General features: G+C 45.6%; 1 protein-coding gene across 2 annotated transcripts; it reads left to right on the plus strand.

Annotated features, from left to right (window-relative positions):
* The first annotated feature begins 2,040 nt into the window (after positions 1-2,040).
* On the plus strand, positions 2,041-24,263 carry LOC147432028 (protein CHROMOSOME TRANSMISSION FIDELITY 7-like). Of its 2 annotated transcripts, XM_086491836.1 has the most exons (6): positions 2,041-2,179; positions 2,246-2,489; positions 2,634-2,729; positions 6,450-6,524; positions 22,844-23,334; positions 23,412-24,263. In XM_086491836.1, exons 1-6 carry the CDS (start codon positions 2,115-2,117, stop codon positions 23,533-23,535), a joined length of 1,095 nt encoding a protein of 364 aa, XP_086347962.1. In that variant the 5' UTR covers positions 2,041-2,114; the 3' UTR covers positions 23,536-24,263. The 2 variants fall into 2 exon arrangements, with proteins under 2 accessions (XP_086347962.1, XP_086347963.1); XM_086491837.1 differs by lacking the exon at positions 6,450-6,524.
* Positions 24,264-26,184: the final 1,921 nt, after the last annotated feature.

Raw genomic sequence — 26,184 nt, forward strand, 5'->3', positions numbered from 1 at the left:
AGGAAAACAATATCATAAACCTTAATCATACAATATAAATTGCATAATGAAGGAAATATTTCATTGTTAGTTGATTTGTAATTGAGTTATGTAGATGAATAAGTGTCTAGGAGCAAAAGTAGACAGAGCAGAAGTAAGTGATAGAAATTGACACCTATCTAATTTAGATAACATCGAGATATTATTGAAAACTAGAAATTAATTTGGAAGAAAAAAGTGTCTCTTCTAGTCTTCATGTGTACACAAAACTCTCGGGGAAAATAGCTTGAGCTTTTTGAGCAACAATAAGGCTTGTAAATAGAAATTCTACTTATAAGCATGTCAAAGAATTATTTACCTTGTGTTTTGTCGCATTGTTCTTGTGACAATGTGATTGTTGCTTGATGGGAGCCGCATGGTCAACATTCATTTTGTGAGATCGTTGCTTGACGGGAGCTGCACGGTCAACATCCCATTTTTTGTACCTTGCAAAGGTTCATTGATCCCCTCACCCCCCCCTCTTAAATGATCCGTGTCATTTAGTCCTGAGGAAGACCCGGAGCAAATGGTTAGAGCTATATCTAGGTTAGGACTGCATGATTCTTTTAATAAAATATTATTGTTGTGTGTGATTCCATTCTTATGTTAAAAAAAAAGAGGAAAACGTGCAGGGTTCCTCGCAAGGAAATGTTTGCAATGTTCTTCCCAATTTGCTGCAAATTTTGGCACGTTCATTCACTGTGTTTAATGGAAAAGTGAGGTAGTGGTTACTTATCATACATTCAAATGTGTAATGTCACTAACGAACATAACGTATCAAACAAAAAAAAGAAAAGTTGAGTGGCGGGCGTTTTTAATACATCATGCATGATTTTGCGAACGCGCACATTTGTTGGTGAATTTGTTTGATGTCAGGAGAACACTCCACAAGGCTAGGGTTAGGGTTGGCATGCACAAAGTGCTTCACTCCTACAGGTTGATTACATCAAGGGCATCTCACAACAAGAGAAGCACTTCTATGAAGTGATCACCACTCTTGCAGCAGACATTAATGACATCATCTAGGCTACGACTTCTACAGCCTGCCAGTTTATGGACAATGGTTCCTTAGACTAGATACTCTTTGTAAAGGGCAATAATATTGCCCACATTGATGGGCATGCTTGGGGCACAAGGCTACAAATTTTTTTAGTTGTTGCGTGAGCAATACATTAGTTGCATGAGAATGTTCATACTGTATATTTCATTGTGCTAGCAAGCCTCAAAACATACCTCCGGTTGGCAGCTTTGCTGCTAAAGTAGCATATATTAGGTCTTGCAAAATCGTACAACCGTGACCCACACTCGAAAGATGATTGCCATCAAAGGCTCTAACAGAGACATGGCCCACAAATCCAAGAGACCTGAGTGACTACATGCACTGAGCACACTAAGAAAAGTGATTGCAGTTGGTGAGTTGCCCTTGCATTGCATCCAACAAAACAAATCAGAGCTTCCTCAACTGCCCCTTGTTGGACATATCCTCCTATAACAGCACACCCAAGAGACTTCATTTGGCATGAAATTCACTTAGCATCTGGTTATAAATAGCCCAAAGCTTCCTTGCAACAACCATGTTGGGCATATCTTGCAAACAACTCCCTCCAAGGGAAGACATTTTGCATTGAAAATCATCAAGAACTTTTTGAGTTTTTGTTAGGGCACCACTTTCGACGTACATATCGATTAAAGCATAGCCAAGCACAACATATTTCTCTAACAACCCGTTGTGACCATGTGAAGATCTTGCATAAGGCCATAGGCTTTTGCGGCGCAAGCATAGGCCTTCCCTTCGTATTTGGTTAAAATATCCCAGAGCTTCCTTGCCACTGTCATGTTAAGCAAATCCTCCAAACAATGCTTTCCAAGAGACCAGAGTTGAAAGGTCATCGCTAATTTATAAACAGGTCGGTCGATAAAAAAAAAGCCGACGAAAAAGAGGTGCGCCATGTGGGAGAAGGAGGGGCCAAATTTTTGAAGGGAGAAGGATAGCTAAGTAAGTAATCATGCTTTACGCGTGACCTGGCTCCAATGCACTCCATGGGGCAGTGACTAGCAGAATCAAACTAGAAATCTGACATTCAAAGGAAAAAATCATGGCGGGAGAAGAAGTGATGGCGAGCGAGGGAGCTGTCGTGACTTATGGTCGGCGAAAGAGAAGGTGAGACTGCGAGTGGCCCCTTCGCCTTTCAATCGCTTGTACCTCATTCTCTGCTTTCACTCGCAGAGCTCCCGAAAGCGACTGGGACGACAATGAGAATGAGCAAGCTTCACCTCCGCTCCCTCCTCCTTCAGCCCCCACCCAAACAGGAGTTCCCAAGTGCAGGCAAGTTTTCCTTGACTTTGGCCAAACGGACTTTACTTGCTCCACCTGCAAGATCTGTGGCCTTCTTTATGCGCGTGGCCACAGTGAGGATGAGAGATTGCATGCCTGCTTTCACAAATGCTATCTCCGTGGAAGATCTTTCAAGGTAAGAGCTCCAGTGCTCTTTCAAAGGAACCACAATGCACCATATAGTGCTTATCTTCGTGGCCCCTCTTCTGAGGGGGTTTAGAGCCCACTAGTTCTACTGGTGTTTTTGCTACTTACGTGTCCTGCCCCACATCGTATACAGGGCTGGCAAAAAGAAAGAATTGTTGCAAAAGATGGCGGGGATGACGGGCGTGTCATCCTTGTTTTGGATTCGGATCCATTGCAGCATCAACTCAAGGTACTTAATCTGATATCCTTTTGAGTCTTTTGAAAGGGCACCCTGCTTGCTTGATCATAAAGGTGTTTTGAAAGGGCACCCTGCTTGCTTGATCATAAAGGTGTTAGTTTGGTGCGTGGTTGTGGACATGGAGATTGCATTTGTTGAGTGCTACAACTCTAGAAACTGACCAATTCAGATAGAGGAAACCAAAACAGTGCCCAAAAACCTGCTATAGTTTTCACCATCAAGCCCTTGCATGTGCGAGTCCGAGAGAGAGAGAGAGAGAGAGAGAGAGAGAGAGAGAGAGAGAGAGAGAGAGAGAGAGAGAGAGAGAGAGAGAGAGAGAGAGAGAGAGAAATGTGCCAAAAGTCCTGTTGGATTTTTTGTCGCAAAAGGTCCCTTAATTTACACCGTAAATTGTGGTTGATGACATGGTAGTTGGGCTGCGGGTGTGTTTAAAGTCGGTTATTGAAAGCGTTGACTATCATAGGACGCTATAGCTCTTGGGCGTCAGTTTTTCATAGAGTTTGCTTTTGGGGCCATGTGCCTTTATAAGGATGCTGCCATATCACCGTATGGCTGCTTAGTTGCAGACTTGACCTTCTTGTGGTTGTATATGTGAATATCAATATACACAGAAGTACTTGTGTGGGGTGCATCTGTATCTGGATATCGGACTTTTTGTAGCATACGGCGTATGCCATGGATTTTGACAGAGAATTTGATAGAGAACACGAGTTGGAAACCAAATTTGTAGAAAGATAATTTGAATGAGAATCTTTCTTGCAAGCCACATATATGTGATGTTGGAGCAATGCGTTTTCAAGATTTTGATGAAATGTGGGAGTGATATGCTATAGACCCGAATTTTGGTGAGATCTTCAACGGGTACAAAGTGGGGAGACAATTTCTAGATATTCTCTCATGATGCTGAAGATGAAAAACGCTGGAGATGAAGGGCTGAAAATGCTGGTTGAATAAGGCTCAAAAACGCTGGTGCTTAGGGTTGGAAACGATGGAGGAAGGGGCCACAAATGCCGAGTCCTGTGGGTACTTGGTACTTGGTGCTGAGGTCTTGGCTTCTTCCTGCCTCCCAAGGGCTCCTTATATATCACTTTTATGCTGGGTCGAGCAGTCTTTCTTTACAACCCACTTTCTTAAATTGCCTAAAAGTCACTCATTAATAATTGGCTTAAGAGACGGCTCACACGCGGTAAAATGCCTATATGCTGAAATGTTGTACTGTGCAAGAGAGGGTATGCATCTATGACAATGACTTGTCTGGGCATGCGTGTCCTGCTAGAGGCTCACAAAGTGCCATGCTAGATCCTAAGCTAAACTATGAGTGACGCTAGACTACAACAGAAGCTTGTCCATGTGGCTCAAGTGCAGTGCGCACGTGACTCGATGCAAGCAAGGGAATGGCCGAGGGGAGGCTCAATGGGCTGCTGAAGGACCGGACCGCATTTGCAAAGGCTAGCGTTAGCAGATCCGCACCACCCGGCGACGGAAAGGCTGAAAATTGAAAACGCTAGGCTGATTTGCTGGGTGTAGGTAGTGCAGGGGCTGAAAACTCTAAAACATTGGTTGAAATCTGCAATAGTAGGCAGCGCTAGGGCTGATTTGGCCTTGCCTTGCAAAACGTTGGCTTCTCCTGCTGTGCTGGCTGAAAACGCTAGGGCTGAAGCTTGCAAACGCTGGCTGGTTTTACAACCTTCTTGCGCTAGGGTGATTTGCTACCACAACTTGCTCCAATTGATGATCTACTGCTCCCTTGATACGACTGAAATTGCACTTACGAATTAATTTAGGCTTAGGTAGGGCAATCCATCCACCACACCAAACAAATAAATCAAAAAATTGATTTATTAATAAGTTAGGTTAGGGGGTATCAGTTTGGGTGAAATTGTCACACATCTGTCCACTCGGGAATTCGATTGTCATGGGGAATGACTCGTTGGATTCCTCTAACCTAGAACTACATGGCAACATGCACGTAATGCCAGATGCCCACCGTACTGTAATAATATACGTCAAAACGCGTGTACAAACCATTCGAATATACAAGAGGGTTCCAAAATTGGAAAACCTAATCTAATGGACTTGTCTGGACATGCGTGTCCTGCGAATAAGCTCACAAAATTGCTGGTACTAATCCTCCTAGGATTCTAGACACTCCTATATAGGAAAATGGCTCTGGAAGTCGATGAAACATGTCCATGTGGCACACAGAGCCATGTGCACGTGACATCCCCTCCTGCTTAAGGTGAGGTACGGGTACCGATTTGCATGGTCTCCTTGTATGAGGCTAGCAAATCTGGGTAGTCGGTGAAAAACTCCTCGGCCACCCAAGCCGCTTCATGCGTTCCTCGATCCTTGAATTTGAGGAAATGTTGCTTTGCTTCCTCTTATTGCCAAACTAAAATTGAAGCATTGGAAAATGCTTGGACTTGATGACTTTGATTGGAAGTCTGGAACAATGATCTCTGGTGGTTCTTATAGATTGCTCCTTGAAAGTCCACCCTTGTGGCGACAACTCTACAGGTCCACTTTGGAAACTCAGTGTGCCTCTTGTAGACGCTCCAAAGGAACGGCCATGTGAGGTTTCGGCTTCCGAAATTTAACCATCCTTGTCTTGAGTGTCCCAAAATCCACACAAAACTGGAATGAGTTTGGTTTCTTACGAACAAAGAAAACTGGTAACCCAAAAAATCGTACCTTGGGAGGACGAAGTCTCTGACACAAGAAGTCACCTGGTTTTGGCTTCTCTGTATTCATTTGAGAGAAATTTACCTACGTGTTTCTGGTCATGCAATTAGTTGGAGACAATGTCCATAGGTTGATGGGGATGGTGTGTAGGGGATTGTGATAAACCCTTCACTATACTTGTCAGGAATACCTAAGTTCCTTGATGTGGGGTTGACATAGATGATTGCCTCTCAAGCTCCTCTATGTAGCTCTCTGTCTTCATGGACGTGAGGGATGCTCAATGATGGCCCCGAGTGTCAGAATATGATCAAGAGTGGAGAAACCCCTCTTAAAACCGGAATGACCCTTTGCTCGTACACCCTCACCCTCTGCCCAATTACTCAACTGTTGCTCAAGAATGGATGCATACAATCGTGCCAATGTGTGCCAATGTCCTCGTCCTCAGTCCGACCACAAGCGGTCCTCGTCTTGGGCTCTCGTTAGACAGTCCAGGAGAGAGAGAGAGAGAGAGAGAGAGAGAGAGAGAGAGAGAGAGAGAGAGAGAGAGAGAGAGAGAGAGAGAGAGAGAGAGAGAGAGAGAGAGAGAGAGAGAGAGAGAGAGAGAAACCTGCTCGCTGTCCGCCACAAACCTTCAATTTTGCGTTAGAGAGAGAGAGAGAGCCAAACCTGCATGTTACTGCTGAGCCTCGCGCTAGAGAGAGAGAGGGCCTGCTCGCTGTCCTGCTGAGTGTGGCGTGAGCCCTCTGCCTGCCTGCGTGTTTCTGCACTTGCGCGAGCCTTCTGCCTGCACGTGCTCAGCCTCGCGCTAGAGAGAGAGAGAGGGCCTGCTCGCTGTCCTGCTCAGTGTGGCGTGAGCCCTCTGTGCTGTGAGCCCTCTGCCTGCCTGCGTGAGCCTCGCGTTAGAGAGAGAGAGAGAGAGAGAGAGAGAGAGAGAGAGAGAGAGAGAGAGAGAGAGATTCAAATTTCAAACTGGTTTTAAAGCTATTTTTTATGAGGAAGAAGAGAAATTTCTTATCCACACCTCTGTAGGTGAAGGAAATAGTGAAGATAATGGGAAAGGAGCTTGGTATTGAGCCTGGCTGGCTACTTCATGATAGGTGCAAGGTATGTGTAAACTTCCTCAAGGCTTGAAATTTCTTATTTACCACCATAATTAGCCTACTTAACATCATAAGGGTTCAAAATGTTTGTTAAGTATGTGTTGTTTGTTGTGCCTGATCTGCTTGAGGGTGTGTGTCCTGCATGGTTGTGTGAGTGATGTGTGCTGCTTATTTTTTGGCTGTTGTTTTTGTTTTTCTCTATTGTTTGAGTGGCGATGCAGGTATTGGTGTGGGTGATTAGGTGGGTTAGAGGTTGGTGGCTGTGCATGCTTGTTCCCTACTTTGGGGCCTGTGTATGTGTCACAAGGCGGGCACCACGTGCCAATAGAAAAGAATAGACTGAACAAACCTTTAGCACTTCAATAACAACTGAATCGAGAGAGAGAGAGAGAGAGAGAGAGAGAGAGAGAGAGAGAGAGAGAGAGAGAGAGAGAGAGAGAGAGAGAGAGAGAGAGAGAGAGACGACACGCAACACGGAGTGGCGGAATTCCACCCTAGAGAGTATTGGCCCCAAACCTTGGTGCCCCTTTCGGTATTTCTTTATATTACTGCTAATTCACAAAGTACAACAGCCGGGGAGCACCTCCTCTGCAATCTGCACGCTGAAGAGTGCCAGAGAGGGTCCCCAAGGCTCATATTTAAGGGCCAAAGCCTAAAAGCATCAAATATGAAAAGCTGACCCCAAAAAATCACTTTCCTAAAATTTCGGGATTTCCCTAAAAATCCGCCGCGAATTTCGGGACGTCCGTACAAGTGCCACATCATAATATTTTGATGTGTAAAGTCTTTAGAGTGTGTTCTGCTTTATTTTTAATGCCTTTATGTCACTTGGGGCCCCATCGGACGGGGTCCCCATAAGTTGGTAGGACTTCTTCTTCTGTTACTTGTTCTTCTTAGGATTTCTAGAATTAGGGTTTGCAGGTTTTAGGGTTAGGGTTTTCAGAATTAGGGTTTGCAGGTTTTAGGGTTAGGGTTTCCAAAATTAGGGTTTCAGTAGTTAGGGTTTCTGGCAAAAATTAGGGTTAGGGTTTTTGCTCTTAAGCAGCCACGTCATCTGTAAGTTGGCTCCATTCTTTAGGCTTTGACACGTCAGTAGTTTGTTACATCTCCCCTTCTTGAAAGAGAGTAATCGTCCGCGATTACAGCATATCTGCAAAACAACTCAAGTTAGCTCAAAGATTTCCGAGGGTCATTCAGAGGGACAATCAGTTTGCTCTTTTTATTAAGGAGTTAGCTTCTCCTTTCTGCTCTTTTGATCAAGGAGTTAGCTTCTCCTTTCGGTTGTTTTGATCAAGGAGTTAGCTTCTCCTTTCTACTCTTTTGATCAAGGAGTTAGCTTCTCCTTTCGTCCAGATCGGAACTCTTGATATTCCGGCGTAGTAAAATTAGCCATCACACCCAGATCGTACTATCTTCCACGGGTGTCTTGATGCACTAAAATTACATACCCAGGCAATCTCATCCAATTAGGAATATTCAGTGGTTGGCACATCACAATGCAACACAAATGCTCACATATGCATGTTACAAGACATAGAAACATAAAGCCGCCGATGAACACTCCCCCCGCAAATAACCATCCAAGTCCGGGCCATGAGCTGTTCAACGACTCCCTCATCACTCCTCCCGCAAATAACCTAAAAAGGTCCGGGCCATGAGTATAGAGGCCTTTTACAACCAAATGCCCCCCAGACCGCAGCCTGCGTCGTTTGGAGGTGCTGAGAGTAACCACTGCTCAGACTTCTTAATACTCCTCCCGCATAACCATCCAGGTCCGGGCCATGAGTAACAACAACAATACTCCCCCCGTAAATAACCACAAGGGTCCGGGCCATGAGTAAAAAAAAAAGCACTTTCCAATCATTCAATACTCCCCCCGCAAATAACCACAAGGGTCCGGGCCATGCGTATGAACAAGCATTCTCAAACATCATTTCTCACTTCTCCACCCGGGAGTAAAATCACTTATCATTGAAACCAGTATCAAGCCAGAGTCAAACAATTCAATTCGGCACCAAAACAGGTTCAAAACAGATACCATCCATTTCAAACAAATTCCAAACAAGATCACCAAACAAGATCAAACAAAACTCAAACTTAAAAAGAAATCTCGACATTAGTCGAGCTCGAAAAGTCGACTGACTTTCCATCTTGAAACCTGCACCAAAAATTAGGGTTAGGTTCGTTCCATGAGGTCGTAGCCGAGCACAACATGGTTCATCAGCTCTTGGACAGACAGTGTTTCTTTGGCGGCGATGGTAGTCCCAAGAGATAGCAATCACACCGTACCTCCAAGGTCATCTGCTCGTGAAGAGACATCTATTGAGAGATGTCGAGAAATTTCAAGTTATAATCTGCTAGGGTTTCCATGGCAAGCATTTCAGGATACCCCACTGTGCCAGAAGTTGCACTCCGAAGGAAGATGTCAGAAACCATATAACTTCTGACAAATTTTTTTCTTGAAAGCTTGCCAAGTCCTTGAAAGTGTGTTGCCTGGTAGTTGTAGACATCAACATCTACATGGCACTGCTTTTGAGAAAAAACAGTGACTCGAAACAAATATCGGATCCTTCTTTGCAAGTGATCTTAATGGCTTATGCCCTGTAAGACATGAGCGGTGAAGACGGGAGCGCCCGATGCGCGATGAAGTAAGGGTGGGAGTGGCTAATAAGCCCGAGGTCGGAGGCCGAAGATACCTCAAATAAAATTCCAATAGCTTTGTCTGCTCTTTTGTAGGACTGGTATGCTTTCAGAAAAGCACATGCCTGATGCTTTGATACCACTGTCACAAGGCGGGCACCACATGCCAATAGAAAAGAATAGACTGAACAGACCTTTAGCACTTCAATAACAACTGAATCGAGAGAGAGAGAGAGAGACGACACGCGACACGCAGTGGCGGAATTCCACCCCAGAGAGTATTGGCCCCAAACCTTGGCGCCCCTTTCGGTATTTCTTTATATTACTATTGATTCACAAAGTACAACAGCCGGGGAGCACCTCCTCTGCAATTTGCACGCTGAAGAGTGCCAGAGAGGGCCCCCAAGGCTCATATTTAAAGGCCCAAAGCTTAAAAGCATCAAATATGAAAAGCTGACCCCAAAAAATAATTTTCCTAAAATTTCGGGATTTCCCTAAAAATCCGCCGCGAATTTCGGGACGTCCGTACAAGTGCCACATCATAATATTTTGATGTGTAAAGTCTTTAGAGTGTGTTCTGCTTTATTTTTAATGCCTTTATGTCACTTGGGGCCCCATCGGACGGGGTCCCCATAAGTTGGTAGGACTTCTTCTTCTATTACTTGTTCTTCTTAGGGTTTCTAGAATTAGGGTTTGCAGGTTTTAGGGTTAGGGTTTCCAAAATTAGGGTTTCAGCAGTTAGGGTTTCTGGCAAAAATTAGGGTTAGGGTTTTTGCTCTTAGGCAGCCACGTCATCTGTAAGTTGGCTCCATTCTTTAGGCTTTGACATGTAAGCAGTTTGTTACAGTATGTGTGAGTGGAGCTTAGATTTGTGTGCATTGTTTTCTTTTGGTACTCTCAAGGCCAGCTTTTGGGTGTGCGTGTGCAGTTAGTCTTTTGACTGTTTGCTTCCCAGTTCGTTTTCTATTTGCTGTTTGTTTTTGTTTCTTTTGCTGGTGTTATTGTTTTTGGTCTTTTGTTTTTGTTTTAGTTTTTCTTCTTTTTGTTGTGATTGTGCTTTCTTGGTCGTTGTTTTGGGATGTTGGGATGCTTGGGTTGGTGCTGTGCTTTCACTACCCGGTTTTCTACAGTAGGATCTCATATGGTGGCCCCTATAGTTTCTTCACTGTTGTGATTCTTCTTGGATTACCCTCCCGATTTCAGAAGCCACCTTCAGCAAGTGGGCGGCCCTCTATACTCGCTGACATCTCCTCGTTTGCTCCAGTTGTAGTGCTTTGTTGCTCCTCTTATGACCTCCTTCGATATATCTCTTGGTGATGTCAAGTTGCTTCTTCTCTATCATCTTCGTCATTGATTGTTTCCTCCCTTTTGCTTTTCCATAACCCTTGCTTTCAGATGGTACTAGTTGGCGGGTGTTGCCCAACATTGAGCTACTACCATTGCAGATGTTCCTCACTCACATCACCATTGGTGGCTTTTTGGTAGTTTTGGTCTTTGGTATGCAGTTGCAGAGTGAGCTTTTGGTGAGGTTGCTGTCATCCACTCTCCACTTAGCTTGCTGGGGCACTTTTTATTCTCTTTAGCAGAGGTTTTTTCCCTTGGCTTTTAAGTTTATTTAGTTTTGCCCATGTGGCTAGCTTCTTAGATGTTGCCTTTGGGCCTGCTTTTTGTAAACAGTTTTGTACTTGTCCTCAGAATCTGCACCATTTGGGCGTTTTGAGGGGCTTCTCAAGTTATAACCTTTTCTGAGAGAGAGAGAGAGAGAGAGAGAGAGAGAGAGAGAGAGAGAGAGAGAGAGAGAGAGAGAGAGAGAGAGAGAGAGAGAGAGAGAGAGAGAGAGAAAGAAAGAAAGAAAGATTTTTAACGTCTATGTCAGGCCGAAATCGGCCTATGAGACAAATCAAATGTACATTGTGTGTATGTCATCCGTCTATCGGAAAGACAAATGAAACAAAATTGATACAAAACTGAACTGAATGTAGGTAGTGGAGTATCTGAGGAGGGATGGAGCTCTATCTCTAGGGGTATATGCATGTCTGTATGCTCAAGGTAGTACAATCATGAGAATGCATCAAGCTATCTAGCTCCATCCTGTACTAATGGGGGGATGTAAGATGTGGTACATGGGTGGGTCTGGTGTCAAGGCTACCCGGATGAAAGCTGTCGGGTCAGCCCTCATCTGAGCCACTCGCTCCTCAGTGGCACGGCGCTCCCGGGCTCGGATCTCTTCGATCTGTCGGTGGTGGGAGCTCGTGCCCCTGTAGCCTGTGACTCGTGGTCGTCGTCTAGCTCGGTTCACCTCCGCCTGTGGGAGTGTCACTCCCCTCTGAGTGTCTGGTGAGGGGGGGGCGGAAATCCTCTGAAAGAAGTCTGTGAGCTGCGACTGTCTCCCCTCTGTCTGTGTAGCTGTGTGTGGCTGTAGTAGTGTGTCCCGATGGCTCTGTATCTCGAGATTCCATGATCTCTCGGAGAGTGGGCTGTCCTCTAAATAGGGCCTCATACCTGCCTCTGATCTCAGTGTATGCTCTGCATCTACATACAAAGTGCTCCTCACTCTCCACCTCCTCTGTGCAGGCTCTGTAGATACGCTCCCCCCTGGGAACACCAGTATGTCTCCCGATCTCAATCTCTAACCTGTGTGAAGCCACTCTCAGCTGACCAATCGCCACCCGTGAGCTATGTGGCATATATATGTCCATGTAGCGTGGTCTCTGTATGAACCCCCCAGACAATATGGTGAGAAACTGGTCTCTGTAATCTAACATCCTCGTCCCCAAGCTAGGTGCCTCCCAGACTCTCCTAGTGTATAGCTGCCACAGATCCTCTCTCAATACCAAGTTCCTCTCACTGCGAGAGAGGTGAACATATGGTGAGTGGGGGTCGTACTGGAATGGTGGTAGGCTCTCCATGTCAAGACCGTGTCCCTCAAACCATGCTCTGACCTGTGAGTACCATGCTCTCTCATGCCCACTCTCTGATAGCTGTATAGCTGCCTCAAATGCTCTACGGGTAAGTCTGTCAGGAGGTAGCTCTCTCATCCTCTGGATGAAGCAAACTGTCTGGAATAGTGCCTCTACAACCATAGGTGGTGTGGCGAGCTCGGCTCTAATAATGTCGTGTGGCACTGTCTTCTTGCTGCGGAGCAAGCGTGAGATCATATATACCTGTGGTCTCTCAAGTTGTGTCCACTGGTCAGCTGTCAATCCTGGTGCCCATACTGCCGCCGAGTACATCAAGGCCGGGGTGACTAAGGTGTCGAAAAGCCACCCCTTCGTGCGGGGCTCCTGAAAGTGTGCCTGGTGGCACCTCCGCTCTAGCATGGCTAGAGCTGCATATCCTCGGGTGAGCCTGTCAACAGCAGCCTGCCTCATAGTCAAGGGTCCTGGTAGGCTGGTGAATGTGATGCCAAGGTAGACATAAGAGGTGATCACATCAACCTGTCCTCATGCTGTTGTGAAGGTGGCGGCGCTCCTCACTGCACTGGATGTGTGAAAGATCATAACCTTGGTTTTGCCAAGGTTCACAGTCAACCCCCTGTGTGTGCTGAATTCGTCCAAGGCCTCAAGATGGCGTTGCAAGCCCTCGGGTGACTCTGAAATCAACACAATATCATCAGCATATAACATGATGTGGACCGGAGTACCTGCCAAGTCGCTCCCCTCTCCCCTTGCTCGCAGTATGTAGTCGGAGATCTCGTCGATGTATAGCCCAAAGAGTGTCGGGGAGAGTGGGCATCCTTGCTTAACACCAATGGTGCTAGCAATGGTCTCTGAAAAACCGCCTGGGCAACGAACCCGACCCGTCACCCTCTCATAGAGAGCATATATGGCCCAAATCATCTCTGTTGGTACCCCAATGCTGTGAAGGCGCTGGAAGAGTCTCTCGCGTGGGACTGTGTCAAAGGCCTTGCGGAAGTCCACAAAGCAGCAGTAAAGCCTCTTCTTCCGCGCCTTTGCCCCATCAATGAGGCAGCGCAGAACGAAGATGTGGTCAATGGTGGAGAAAGCTCGTCTGAAACCTGCCTGGCCTGGAGCTCGTAAACCCTCGATCTCTGCGTAGCAGCTGAGCTGTGCCTCAAGTACTGCTCCATATAGCTTGGCCATCGTGTTGCCAATCATGATAGTCCTGTAGTTCCCTGGGTCCAGGGTGTCGCCAGATTTGTGGATAGGCACTATGGTGTGCTGTGTCCACTCCTCTGGGAAGCCCTCCCCTATAGCCCGGTTGAAGACATGTGCAATCAACGGGGCTATAGTGGAGGCCGCATAAATGATGTGCTCACTCTGTAATCCAGTATGGTCAGCTGATCGTCTGTGCTGCATGCGGCGTATGGCCCTCTCTACCATCTCTGTTGTAAAGAAGGAGGAGCACGTGGGGCGAGGCTCGTGTGGTTGTGGAATAGGAGGCTGCCCTGGCACTTCATAAAGTCGCTCTGCATAATCATGCCATATCTGTGGATCCTCAATAGCTGTAGTCGGACGTGGCTCGCGCAGGGTGCGCCATGCCGTCGCGCTATCCATGCTCATGAATAGGCGGTATAGCTCAAGCTCATGTGCCTCTTCGAGCTTTTGGCGTGTCAGCGTCTTCATATGCCGTCTGGCCTCTCTCTCTGTGATCTCTCCTAAGGCTCGCCGTGCATGGAGGCGTCGGTATAGCTCTCTGCACTCATCATCATACCAGCGGTTCTGAGGCATAGCCCCGGGGGGGGGGAGTGCGTCCTGTGTGAGTGGTGTGTGGAAAAGAGCTAATAGCTGAAGTGTGGAGAACGGAAGAGATATGTGATGTGAGAACTGGGAGTGGTGTGGATGGGTGGAGGAGACATAGGCCATGTTCGACCTTGGCCGAGTAAATAGAGGCTAGCTCATGTGTGAAATGGATGGTGGTGTGTGGAGTGTGTGTTGTGGAGCTGTGTGTGATGGTATCTCCGGTGATGGAGAAAGAGAGGTATGTGTGGTCGGCTCCGATGGGTATGGGTGGAATGGTGAAGGATGTGATAAGGTGTGTAGCCTCCCTGGGTCCCAGAATATAGTCGACTGTACTCCCCCCTCCTTCTGCAACTCCATGTGGCATACAAGTCAGGCCCCCTGAGGTGGGCCACTGGACCATCCCGTTATAAATAACGAGACGGTGTTGGGAGCCAAGTCGAAGTAGATGTCGTCCGTAAGCTGTGACTGGAGCTCTGTCTGCTGTGTCTCTCATAGTAGCCTCCTCATCTAGAGTGTGTAGTGTCTCTGGGTCCTCATGGTCATATGTCTCACATTGCTCACTGCGTGTACGAGCATTGAAGTCTCCCATAAGGAAGACTTCACCCAGTGTGGAGTACTCCATAATCTCCTCCGTGAGGCATGCGTACGGTGACTCCTGCTCAATAGGGGCGAATCTGGAGCCTGTGGGAGCAAAGTAGCAAAGGGCAATGTAGACGATCCTGTCTCGTGAGAGCTCGAGGCGAATCCACATGTAGCGGGCCTGTGGGTCCCGGGCAACAATCTGTAGTCTGCTGTGAAGCCCTGTCTAAAGAGTATGGCCACTCCTCTTGAGCCGCGAGTGGTGTGCTGGCGCATACATCCTCGATGTAGAGACTCCCACTGGAATCCATGTATCCGTGGTAACCCTCTCTCCGGGCTCTCGTGTGTCTCTGTAAGTAGAATGATGTCTCGACCTCTCATCACCTCCTCAAGTCTCTCTGGGTGTGTCCATAGGTCTCCATTGCAATTCCAAACCGTGACATGAATCTCCTCGTGTGTCCCACAGGCCGCAAGTCCCTATGCGATGGTCTTGCCATCAATGATAACCCTACCATCCCGATATATTGCCTTCTTCCCTTCTTTGCGGGCTTGGTGGACTCGAGGCATGCACGCGCGACGGTGATCTTGTTGCATCTTTGTGAGGTCATCATCAAGATAAATCGGGGGGCCGTCTATCCCTCTCAAGATGACCCTCTTTCGGAGGAAGGAAGTTCGAGACTCCTCGGAGGCGAATTGGAGGATGAGAGCTCTTTTCTTTGGATCTTTGCCGGCTCTCCAAACTTTGGAGAAAGGGATCTCTTCTTCCTTCTATCCCACTTTCTTGCATAAAGCTTTCCCATCGCTTTCGGGTGTAGACCCTTCTTCTTCTTTGATGCCGGTCACTCGCACATTGAGACGGCGAGCTTGTCGCATCTTCTCCTCTTCGATGGTTGTGTGTACGATGAGTACCTCATCTTTTTGGGCTTCCTCTCTTGCTACCTTCTTGATGTTCTTTTTGACCACTTCGACCCATCCTTCTTTGGTGGCCTCTAATTTGTCCTCAATGCTTCGGTGAGGGCTTTGGTGATCTCCTCCTTGAGGGCTTCCTTAGCCTCCCCTTTAATCTCTCCTTCCTCGGGGGTGAGGGATGTGAGGGAAGCATGAAGGAGATTGATTTGTGTCTTCATCTCTTCTTGCTCTTTCCTCCATCTCTCCCTCTCCTTCTCGTTCTCCCGTTCCCTTCTCTCCTTCTCCTCTTTGAGATTTTGGATTTCCGCTCTCATGTCCTCCTTCTCTTCGTTCCATAGCTTGATGAAGTTGGCTTTCTCCTCCTTCCATATTTCTCTCTCCATCCGCCATTCCTTCATGTCCTTCTCCAATTGTGCAAGCCTCTTATTCGTGAGCATGAAGGACGTTGTCTTCGTTGTCGGTGTCGGCGTCTTGATGATGGGGGAAGACATGGTTGGCTTCGTAGCTACCCTCTCTTCATATTGTGAAGAAGAGGGGAGAAGGGGAAGAGAACACTCAGCTTGTGTGTATGCAGGGGGCAGCGGGCAGGGGATGGGGTGTGTGTGTTCAGTGGATGGGCTGGTCGTCTTGGCGTGCAGGGAGCAGCGCAAGGGGGGGGGGGGGGGGGGGGGGGGGGCAGCGCGCAGGAGGGAGCAGCACACAGGGGTGGGGCAGCGCGCAGGGGAGGCAGCGCGCAGGAGGGAGCCACGCGCAGGGGAGGCACCGAGCGAGAGAGAGAAGCAAGCAGCGCGCAGGGGAGGCTAAGGAGAGAGAGAGAGAGAGAGAGAGAGAGAGAGAGAGAGAGAGAGAGAGAGAGAGAGAGAGAGAGAGAGAGAGAGAGAGAGAGAGATGAAATGTTATATTAAATGTCTTCAAAAGGCCAAAAATGACCTATGAGATCAAACTGTATAATCTTGGTGGATCTAATACAATGTTTGGGTACAAAAATAAAATGAAGTAAAGTGACAAACTGAAATCTTAACTGCTAGATGTGAACTAAGCAGCTAGTTGGAACTGTGTAGGATATGAGTAGGGGGGGTGAAAGTAGTGTCTGTGGGCTAATACAACACAATGTGGGTGTGCATGTGGGAATATACTGGGTGAGAGCTGATACAAGATGAGCAGGATGTACAATCCTCAAAAGAGCTAAATCATAGGAGATCCATCATCGGTCGTTGGCGGATCTCATCAATCTCCTCCATGGTCAATAGTCTGATCGAGCATCGTGCATGTTGGGCCAAAGTGATCCGAATCCTTTGATGCAGCCTCTGTCGATGCTGTGTAATCCTCTGTAGTCGTGGGCGTCTAGATCTCTCTAGCTCGGTCGCTTGATTGATCAACGTGCCTTTGGTGTGAGGAGAATGTGAGCTCTACTGTGGTAGCTGCACCTCTGGCTGCCCAGTGTCCACTCTAAAGAAGTCTGTGATCCGTCTGTGAGATTGGCTAGCCTCTCCTCTCATCAAGCTCTCTTTGTGTTTGCATAGCTCGAGCAAAAACAGACCCAAACATCTCTGGTCCTCATACCTCATGACTCTAGAGAGTGGTCCAAAGCCTTCTCTGAACAGGCAGTGAAAGCGGTCGTATCTCATAGTAAACTGAGCAATGGCATGTATAGTGCAACTCTGTCGTAGGCTCCATGTGACATAGGGGATTGGTCCTCGCCTCTGTTGGTACTCCGTTGTATCTACTGGTCTCGATCTGAAGCTGGTGTGAAGATGTGCGTATCTTTTCAATAGCACATCGTATCCCATGAGATAAGTGGGTGTCCATGTATCTGGGCCTCGTCACAAAATCATCCTTAGTAAGTTGGAGAAGATGCTCTCTATAGAAAGCCATCTCCGTGCCCAACTCCTGAGCCGGCTGTATCCAAGTCCTCCTAGTATCTAGTTGAATCAGGTCTTGGTGGATGAGCCTGGTGATCTCGGACTGTGTAAGAGTCAAAGAGGGTGCATCCATGGAAGGGGGGCAATCTGTCCATGTTGAACCCATGTACCTGAAACCATGATGTCATCTCCCCATACTAGCATGTTGTGTCTCCTTGCAAAGCTAACTGTTGAGAGGACTCAAGTGCTAGGCGGGCATATCTGTCTCTGGGGAGGTCCCACAAGCGATGTAAAAAGGAGACTGGGTTGGTAAGCGCCTCAACCACTAGTGGGGGGGCAACTAGCTTTGCTCGAATAATGTCATGTGGTACTGAAGCCTTGGCTCTAATAAGCCGTGAGATGATAGAGACTAGAGGCTTCTCCATGTCTCCCCATCCATCAATGCGACCCGACCTCTCGTGATGGTCCAATGAAGGCCCCCATATCTAAACTCCATAGAGCAATGTAGAAGCCACCAAAGGTTCTAAAAGTGTCCGGCGGTACTTTCGGTTGTTGCAAAATTTCTTGAGTGTAGCCATTTAAATATATCTACGAAGAGAGTAACTTACAAGGGAATAATTAAGTGATCAATCGTGGAAGGTGTATAGTCAACTGGGGGATCTTCTTATAAGAAAATATTGTAATAATGGTTGTCAATCGTCAAATGCTAAACAAATTCTTAAAAATGAAGGTCAATCGGGAAATCATCATTTGGTTAATGTCATTTAAAATAGACAATTGAATAATCTTAAAAAGTTTTGTACACTAAACAAAAGTACGGATGTTAATCATTTGGTTAATGTCATTTAAAATAGACAATTGAATAATCTTAAAAAGTTTTGTACACTAAACAAAAGTACGGTTGTTAAACCACTTTTAATGTAATCAACAACGAGAAAAATGTAAGAATGAGTCATTTAAGTATGGTATTGTAAATCTATGCTTGCAACCATCATTTGGGTAAAGAGCGCTTCGATTACCATCGTTGCTAGGAGGTCCACCTGCACCTGCACGGTATGCTCTATCTCGCTCTCTACCTCTCTCAAATCGTATATGATGCTTGATTGTGTGTATGTGCGATTTGCTAGGTATGCAAATCTGTTGTTTTATTGCTTGTTAGCATGTTGTTTTGTGTATATTTTGCAGATCCTTTGCGCTCCCAGTTGTTGTAACCTAGGGTTTTTACAATCCCTTCGCTTCTATGAACTACTATAGGAAGTAGGCCTTCCACAGCCGGAGAGCTTCATCGCCACACCCTAATCAGAGTATCTTATCCCTTGATGTATCCTGTGGTTTGTATGGGATTTTCCCCCATGATTTTATTGGATATCTTTTAGGTTTTTTCCCAGATTTCTTGCATATGGACCTATTGTCAGTGATGATGTGGCGTACCCAATTGTAAAGAAATGGTCGAGAGGACGAGAGAAATCGAATTCAAAGAAGCAAAGGAAGTTTTGAGCTCAGAAGGAATGGCTGAGGGGCCTAAATTAAAAGAAGAATTGATTTTTAAACTTAGTTTCAACCCGACTTATGGAGCACCGGTTGAGGGGCCTACAACCCTAAAAAACAGAATCTTGAACTCTTAGGCTGATTTTCATAAATCGTGATGACATGTTGACGTGGCAAATCGCACGGACGTTGACGTGGCGGGGTTGTACGGATTTTCACAATTTTTGTTGGCTATTTTTGGCAGTTTTTTATTGCTAGCTTTCGGTGAGGAGATGATTTTGGGTGAAGTGCTTTTGGGGCTCTACTTTTGGGCATCCCTTGTATTGTTTATAAGGACCCCAGGGCCTCACTCTGCGGGGGATCTAGACACAGAGTTTGAGAGTTGAGAACCCTCGAGAATTCTGCCATTCTTTGGGGCTAGTACATCTTGGCGCGGAACTCCGCCGTGCCGTGTGGACTCTCTCTCTCTCTCTCTCTCTCTCTCTCTCTCTCTCTCTCTCTCTCTCAAAGTTCAGTGATTTTGCAGTTTCTATTGGTCTCTCGCTTGGAGTGTCCAAGCGTGTAAGTGGTATCAGAGCTCAAAAAGATGATTTTTCTACGGAGGATCCGATGCCTTCTGCAACACATGGGTTCTAGGGAGAATCTGACATAGACAACACCTCTCTGCAAGGAGGTGAAGAAGAGTTGAAACCTAGCACGAAAACTGAAGAAACCAACAAAGAATTAGTCAAATTTTCGGTAGGTAACTTTGCCATAGCGGAGTACAAACGTCAATTGTAGGTTGACAAAGTGTGTAAAAGATTGATGAAGTAATCCCAGAACCCGAAATATGTGAAGCATCTGAAGACTTACACTATGGATGAGATTCACTCAATATGGTGAGAGGCCATTGATTCTCCTCTCAAGTCGAGAAGGAAGGTGAGAGACAAGGCGAGTGCAGAAAAGTGAAAACTGTACTCGCAGAAAGAGCAGGACAAAGCTCTTGAAAAGAAGATGAACCAGATAATGGAAGGCTTGAAGCACTCTCGGAAGAAGAGGAAATCGATGGAGTTCTCGGATTATTTGGACCGGAAGTTGACTTTCGAGGTGGCAAGTTGATCCAAGAAGCGTGCTCGTTTCGAGGATGACCCATATTTTTCTTCGTCTTCAGAGAGTTCCGATAGTTTGTCATCCTCTAGTCCCAACAAGGATGAGAAAAGGCGAAAGAAGCGGAGAAAAAGCAAGAAAAAGAAGAATAACAAATTTTTGAACAAGTCTAGAAGGCATGGGAGGCCATCTAGCAGTGCGGAGGCGGAGAGCTCGTCCTCTTCTAACAACAAACAAATGAGCAAGAAGACCAAGGAGTTCAAGGAAGGGGGTCAAGCTGTCAGGTTTGACACGTTTTCAGGCTACCAAGACGCCCATGGAGCCCTTGAGTTTATACACCAGTTTGATGTCGCCTTCTCGGGCGATCGGTTCTCGGACCGCTCCAAGGTGCGAAGGGTGGCATATTACTTGAAAGCAAATGCACAGACGTGGGTGGTCTACTGTGTTCTCACGTAGAGAAGCACCTGCGACGTGGGTGAACTTCAAGAAAATTTTTCACATCAACTTGGATATCAAAAGAATATGAAGAAGATGTCATCACAGCTTGGCATCATTTGAGAAAGACACATTAGATGACTACTGCCAGAGGTTTTGGGATACCGTTTTGCTAGTGTCCTCGATTCGGAGGATCACTTTGAGGGACCATATTGAGCGGTTTTGATGTGGTTTCCCAAAAAAAGTTTTGATAGTATTGTTTGCAACAGAAGTCTGATTCTATTCAAAGACTTATGGGACATGCTAAGCAAGGTTTTGGAATGCATGCGGGCTCATTGACTTATCCTACGGACAGGCTAGTGTCCACCTCGACAGGGCAAGCATCTTCCAGTGACGATGAAGGTTCATCAAAGAATTCTAGAGCAGAAAGAGAATCAGTTGATGGTACATCCGAGGGTTATGACGAACCTAGGGAACCAAATGCAAGTTCATTAGAGGATCCCAAAGATGAAAGGGAAAGTGCATGTGAGGATTCCGACGAAGCAGGAGGATCAATTTACGGCTCCTGAGAGAATTCAAACAATTGAGATCGAGGAGGTCAGTGAGGCTACCAACAGGTCCCCGAGCATAAGAAAAGTACATAAAGGGAATCAACTAGTAAATCAGAGAATTCCAAAGATTCAGATTGAGGTGTCAAGGACAGGGGAAACCACACTGCTACCAAACAGGTCAAAGGACACGAGAACGGAACAAAACGGTAAACTAGGTCCATCGGATTATTTGGTCAAGGGTACTTTTTGACCCTCGATGCAAAGTGGATGAAAGAGGAGAACATCGCAATTTCTCATCAGAGAGAGCCGTACCTTGAAGCTTTTGGGTCATTAGCAATGTCTATGCCAAAAGTTACCGATGAATCAACAGGTTGAATCTGGTGTGGTGCGGACTCCACGAGAGGCGAGCCACTTCACTCCTTTGTCACAAATTGCCTAGATTGAATAAAGTCACTAAGTTCTCTTTGAGATTTTAGAATACTAACGGGATGATAATTTTTTGCGGAATGATTTATGAATTGTGTGCATTGAATAAAAAATTTCCTTGATTGAATTGAAAACATGTGCTCTTTTTTATGTGCGTATTGTTAGAGGCATGTAGAGAAAGACGAAATATTCGCATCATTTTGTTTGATGAATGAGTTGAACTTAGTGCATCTAGACATCTGTTAAAGATCGGTGAGATCTGGATGTGATGGCTAAGTGAATGAGAATTGAATGTGAACTGAATGAGATTCTAATGCATCAAGATGTCGAACTGGTTGAGATGATTGAATACTGTTGCGAGTGCATGAAAAGTTATAGAAGGATGAGATGGTTGCACAGCAATCTAGGTGCATCAAGAGTGCTGGACGGGATAAGATGGCTAGATTAAGTGATTGAAACACGGTGTCCGATGTGAACTAAGTGCGTGATTTTGTGAACTGCATGCTATGAGAATGTACTGTCGTCGGGATGGTCATGGGCATGGTTTGCTTGATTGAAATGTGAAATGAAATGATATGAATCTTATAGTAACAAGATTTAGTAGATCAAGACATCCGTGAAAAGATCAGTGTTGTCTGGATGTGATTGCTAAATGGTCACAATGATCATGATTTGTATCTAAGACCCTTGACAAAAATGTGTTTGACCAGTGTTTTGTAGAAGTATTGGATTGGTGGAGCGTGGTACATGGGTACATAGAGTTAGTGTCTACTGAAGGAAGTTTCTGTCCTATGGCTGTTCTGTAGGTGTAATCGAGGGCGATTACAATTCTTTCAAGAGGGGGAAAATGTCATAAAATGATAATGTGGGGCACCCAACTGTAAAGAAATGGCCAAGAGGACAAGAGAAACTGAACCCAAAGAACAAGAGGAAGTTTTGAACTTAGAAGGAATGGCCGAGTGGCCCAAAACTAAAAATGAATGGATTTTTAAGTCTAGTTCCCACTCAACTTATGGAGCACAGGCCGAGGGGTGTAAAACCCTAAAAGCCAGAAGCTTGTACTCTGAAGCTGATTTTCACAAATCGCGTTGACATGCTAACGTGGCAAATTGTACGGATGTTGACGTGGCAAGGCTATACGGATTTTCTGTGTTTTTTAGTGTCCTATGGCTGTTTTTAGCAGTTTTCTACGCTAGCTTTGGTGAGCAGACGCTTTTGGGGTTAGTGCCTTTGGGTGAAGTGCTTTTGGGGCTTTGCTTTTGGGCATCCCTTGTACTGTTTAGAAGTACCCCACGGCCTCACTCTGTGGAGGATCTGGATTCTAGACGTATAGTCTAAGAACAAAGGACCCTCGGGAATTGTACTGGTGCAACGAGCAATAATGAAGAAATACCAGAAGGGGCGCCTGTCTTTGGGCGTGGAACTCCGTATTGCCATGTCGTCTCTCTCTCTCTCTCTCTCTCTCAAATTTGAGTGATTTTGCAGTTTCTGTTCGTGTGTTGCTATTGCTTTCTAACTTGGAGTGTCCAAGCTATATCAATTTTTATGTAATGCGAAGGCTCTCAACCCTCACTTTTTGCTGAGAGAGAGAGAGAGAGAGAGAGAGAGAGAGAGAGAGAGTTAGAGAGTTTTCCAATTAAGCAGGTGTATATGTACATACATTTGAAGAAGATCGTTGGTTGTGCTATCACAGAAAGCATCAGTCAGGCTTTTCAAAGTTTATCAAAGACATCAATAGATGTCACAAGATTGCCTAGCAGATCCATTGCTTTGCAGATGGATATCAGACAATGTTGGCGGCCAAATATGGCAGGCGATTGCGTGCCTTCTGAAATGGTTATTTCTGAGACCAAATCTGAAGAGGTACTAGAGACATGCACTATTGGAGGTGAGAGAGCATCACAAGGTTGTGAAAGGGCCGTTGTTCGTGGTCAAAGAACGTTGGTCTTGGGAGATGTCAAATTTGTGAGAGAGAGAACTGAAAAGCAAAGATGTGAAAGAGCTTTGACAACTGCTGAAACCCCCACAGTTTGTATGAAAGCTGCCGTTGCTGCAGTTTGTGGCATCAGAGGCTTGTGGGTAAGCAAATCAGAGAGGAGAAGAGGCATAGCCACGAGACTCCTGGATGCTGTTAGGTGAGCCAATCCCGACTTCTTACACAAGCAGCAGTTTAAGGGCACAATTTTCTGACTGTGCCAGTTTTTGCCCGCAGGTCTTCGTTTGTGTACGGTTTAGTTCTCAATGTGTCTCAATGTGCATTCTATCAGCCTACTTCTGATGGTAGGGCCTTTGCTGCAAAGTATTGCCAGACAGACAGCTACTTGGTTTACTTGTGATTATGGATGCATTAACATTCAACTGTCTGCATCAAGGAGCTGTCCTTTTGCAGTTGAATGCTGCAGCAGTGGAAAGAGCATGATGGTAGCTACGCTTATACTGAAGGTAATGAACGGGCACATGAATAATGCCTCTATTACTTCACTATGTTTCAAGGATTTGAAAGGTTGAGTGCCAGAGAAATTGACAGACAATGGGAATGGGCTTTCTCCATGTATTACTACCCTAAAAAAGTGCAATTAGCAGTGCAAGAATTCATTGAGGTGCATGTTGTTATAGACATTTGTATTGTATCAGGCTATCTTAAAAGAGATTTCAACAGCCAAGCAAAGATTTGAGTGAGTGGGCACCCAAGTACCCTACTCCTCGAAAGTGTTGGATTTTACACAAGTCTCTGAATAAGGAGAGAGTTTCTTCAGAAGTAATGCCGCTTCTCAATCCTTCTTCTGCGTTTTTAATTTCTAACACACTTTTAGCTACCTTAAAGACAAGAATTGATGGCATTTGTGCTCTGGTTGTTTATGTGCTCTCAATGTCGTGGAAATTTCCACTCATGATTGGCATCTATGCTTAGTACCTTGAGTATTTGGACCTCATTTGAATGCATTTGGAAACCGCCATCATTCTCAAGGGATCAATCGATTGCCAAGCTTCTAATTTAAGGTATTTTGAGAGCGGTAAATTTGAGTAGTTGAATCTCCCACATCAAATATTCCTTAACCGTCTGAGTCTCTTCTTCCTCAATCCATTTCTGCAACTCCCACACGGGTGGGTCTTCTTCCTCGTGTGAGCCCAACGAAAAAGACAGAATATGCTACTCTTCTTAGCTTTCAACATACCTGGGGTCTGAAGAGGCAGAAACAATGTTAGCCAATCGTGAATGTTTGTTCTTCTACCGCTTAACTCTGTAGCTCGCCATGCGGTTGCTTCTTCCCCAAATTTGAACCGGCCATTTTTTACTTTGAACAAGCTTTGGATAAAGCGAACCTACCTTTTCCCATTGTGACACGATATGTATATATATATATATATATATATATATATATATATATATATATATATATATATATATAGAGAGAGAGAGAGAGAGAGAGAGAGAGAGAGAGAGAGAGAAATGAAATGAAATGTTATATTAACGTCTTCAAAAGGCCAGAGTGACCTATGAGACCAAACCGAAACAAAAGTGGTGAATCTATTACAATGTCTGAAAAGTGTGAAAATAAATGCGAAAAACTAAATACAAAGTATTAGATAAACTTCTTAGGAGCATTCTGGGTGTCTGGCTAGAATGCTTCTAATTCTTTGTTGTAGTCTCCTCCAGTGAAGTGTGCTTTTGCATCTTGGTCGTGGTTGTCTCGATTTCCTAAGCTCAATCGCCCTGTCAATGAGGGTGCCTTTGGTATGAATGTGGGTACTCCTTTGTGCTCGTTGTTGGCCTCTTGCTTCTCCTTCCATTCCTGCTTCTCTCGATCCGAAGAATTCTGTGATTTGTCTCTGAGGCTGTAGTGCTCTTTGTCTTCTCATTAGATTATCCCTGTGCCGATGTAGTTCCAGTAGGTACAGGCCTAAGCACCTTTGATCTTGGTATTGCATGACTCTATCTAGAGGTCCAAAGCCTTCTTTAAATAGGCAATGGAAACGCCCACGTATCTCATAGTATACGGTGCAATGACATATGTAGTGTAATTCTGTCTTCGGCTCCATTCTGCATAACTTGCAAATTTTGCTCTCAGGTGGGATTCCCCTAAATCTGCCAAATTCAATTTCCAGATGATGTGAGAATGTACGAATCTGACCGATAGCACATCTCAAACCATGAGACAGGTGGGTATCCATGTAGCTCGGGCGAATAACAAAACCATCTTCATATAGCTGTAGGAAGTTTTCTTTGTAGTCGGCCATCTTCGTGCCCAATTCTTATCTACCCATGTCCTCTTAGTGTCCAACTCTATAAGATCTTGGCGGATGATTTTATTAATCTCCGTTCGTGTGATTGCTAGTGATGGAGCCTCAAGAGAGTATTGGAGGGGGGTTAATCTTTCCATACTGAACCCGTGTCTCAGAAACCACGAGGACAGTTGCGCATACCAGCATGATGTATCTCCTTTCATTGCTAATTGTCGACAGGTTTCGAGGGCCAATCTAGTATATCGGCAATTATTTGTATTTCATAAACCATGTATAAAGGACACTGATCTGGTAAGAGCTTCAATTTCTATCGGAGGGGCAGCTAGTTCCGCTCGGGTAATCGCGTGTGGTACGGAGGCCTTGGCTCTAATCATTCGGAAAATCATAGATACCAAAGGTCTCTCCATTGAATTCCAATTATCCTGATCCACAGATGGTCCCCAAATATGGACCCCATAAAGCATAGCCGAAGCCACCACAGTATCAAAGAGCCAAAGTTTTGTTCGTGGTTCCGGAAACTGCACTTGTGAACACATCCTCTCCAACCCTCCCAAGGCCCCAGAGGCTCTGGACAGTCTAGCATCCGCTGCTTTCTTAAGAGTAAACTTCGGTCCTGTAAATACCACACCAAGGTATGTGTATGCATCTGTGTACTCTACTGTATCCTGGCCATATGCAAATGTAGGTGCCGAACTCTATTTATGAAATGAAAGTGCCATTTTAACCACATGTCACCTCTT

This window comes from Adiantum capillus-veneris, chromosome 20, assembly GCF_014529385.1.
Source record: "Adiantum capillus-veneris isolate H3 chromosome 20, ASM1452938v2, whole genome shotgun sequence".
NCBI classification, from domain to species: domain Eukaryota; kingdom Viridiplantae; phylum Streptophyta; class Polypodiopsida; order Polypodiales; family Pteridaceae; genus Adiantum; species Adiantum capillus-veneris.

Bases quoted from the DNA above. Each gene is read 5' to 3' on its own strand.
- LOC147432028 (XM_086491836.1), top strand. From the start codon at position 2,115: ATGGCGGGAGAAGAAGTGATGGCGAGCGAGGGAGCTGTCGTGACTTAT. The intron at 2,490-2,633 runs GTAAGAGCTCCA...CATCGTATACAG, and splicing joins TCCGTGGAAGATCTTTCAAG to GGCTGGCAAAAAGAAAGAAT. The intron at 23,335-23,411 runs GTGAGCCAATCC...TTTTGCCCGCAG, and splicing joins AGACTCCTGGATGCTGTTAG to GTCTTCGTTTGTGTACGGTT.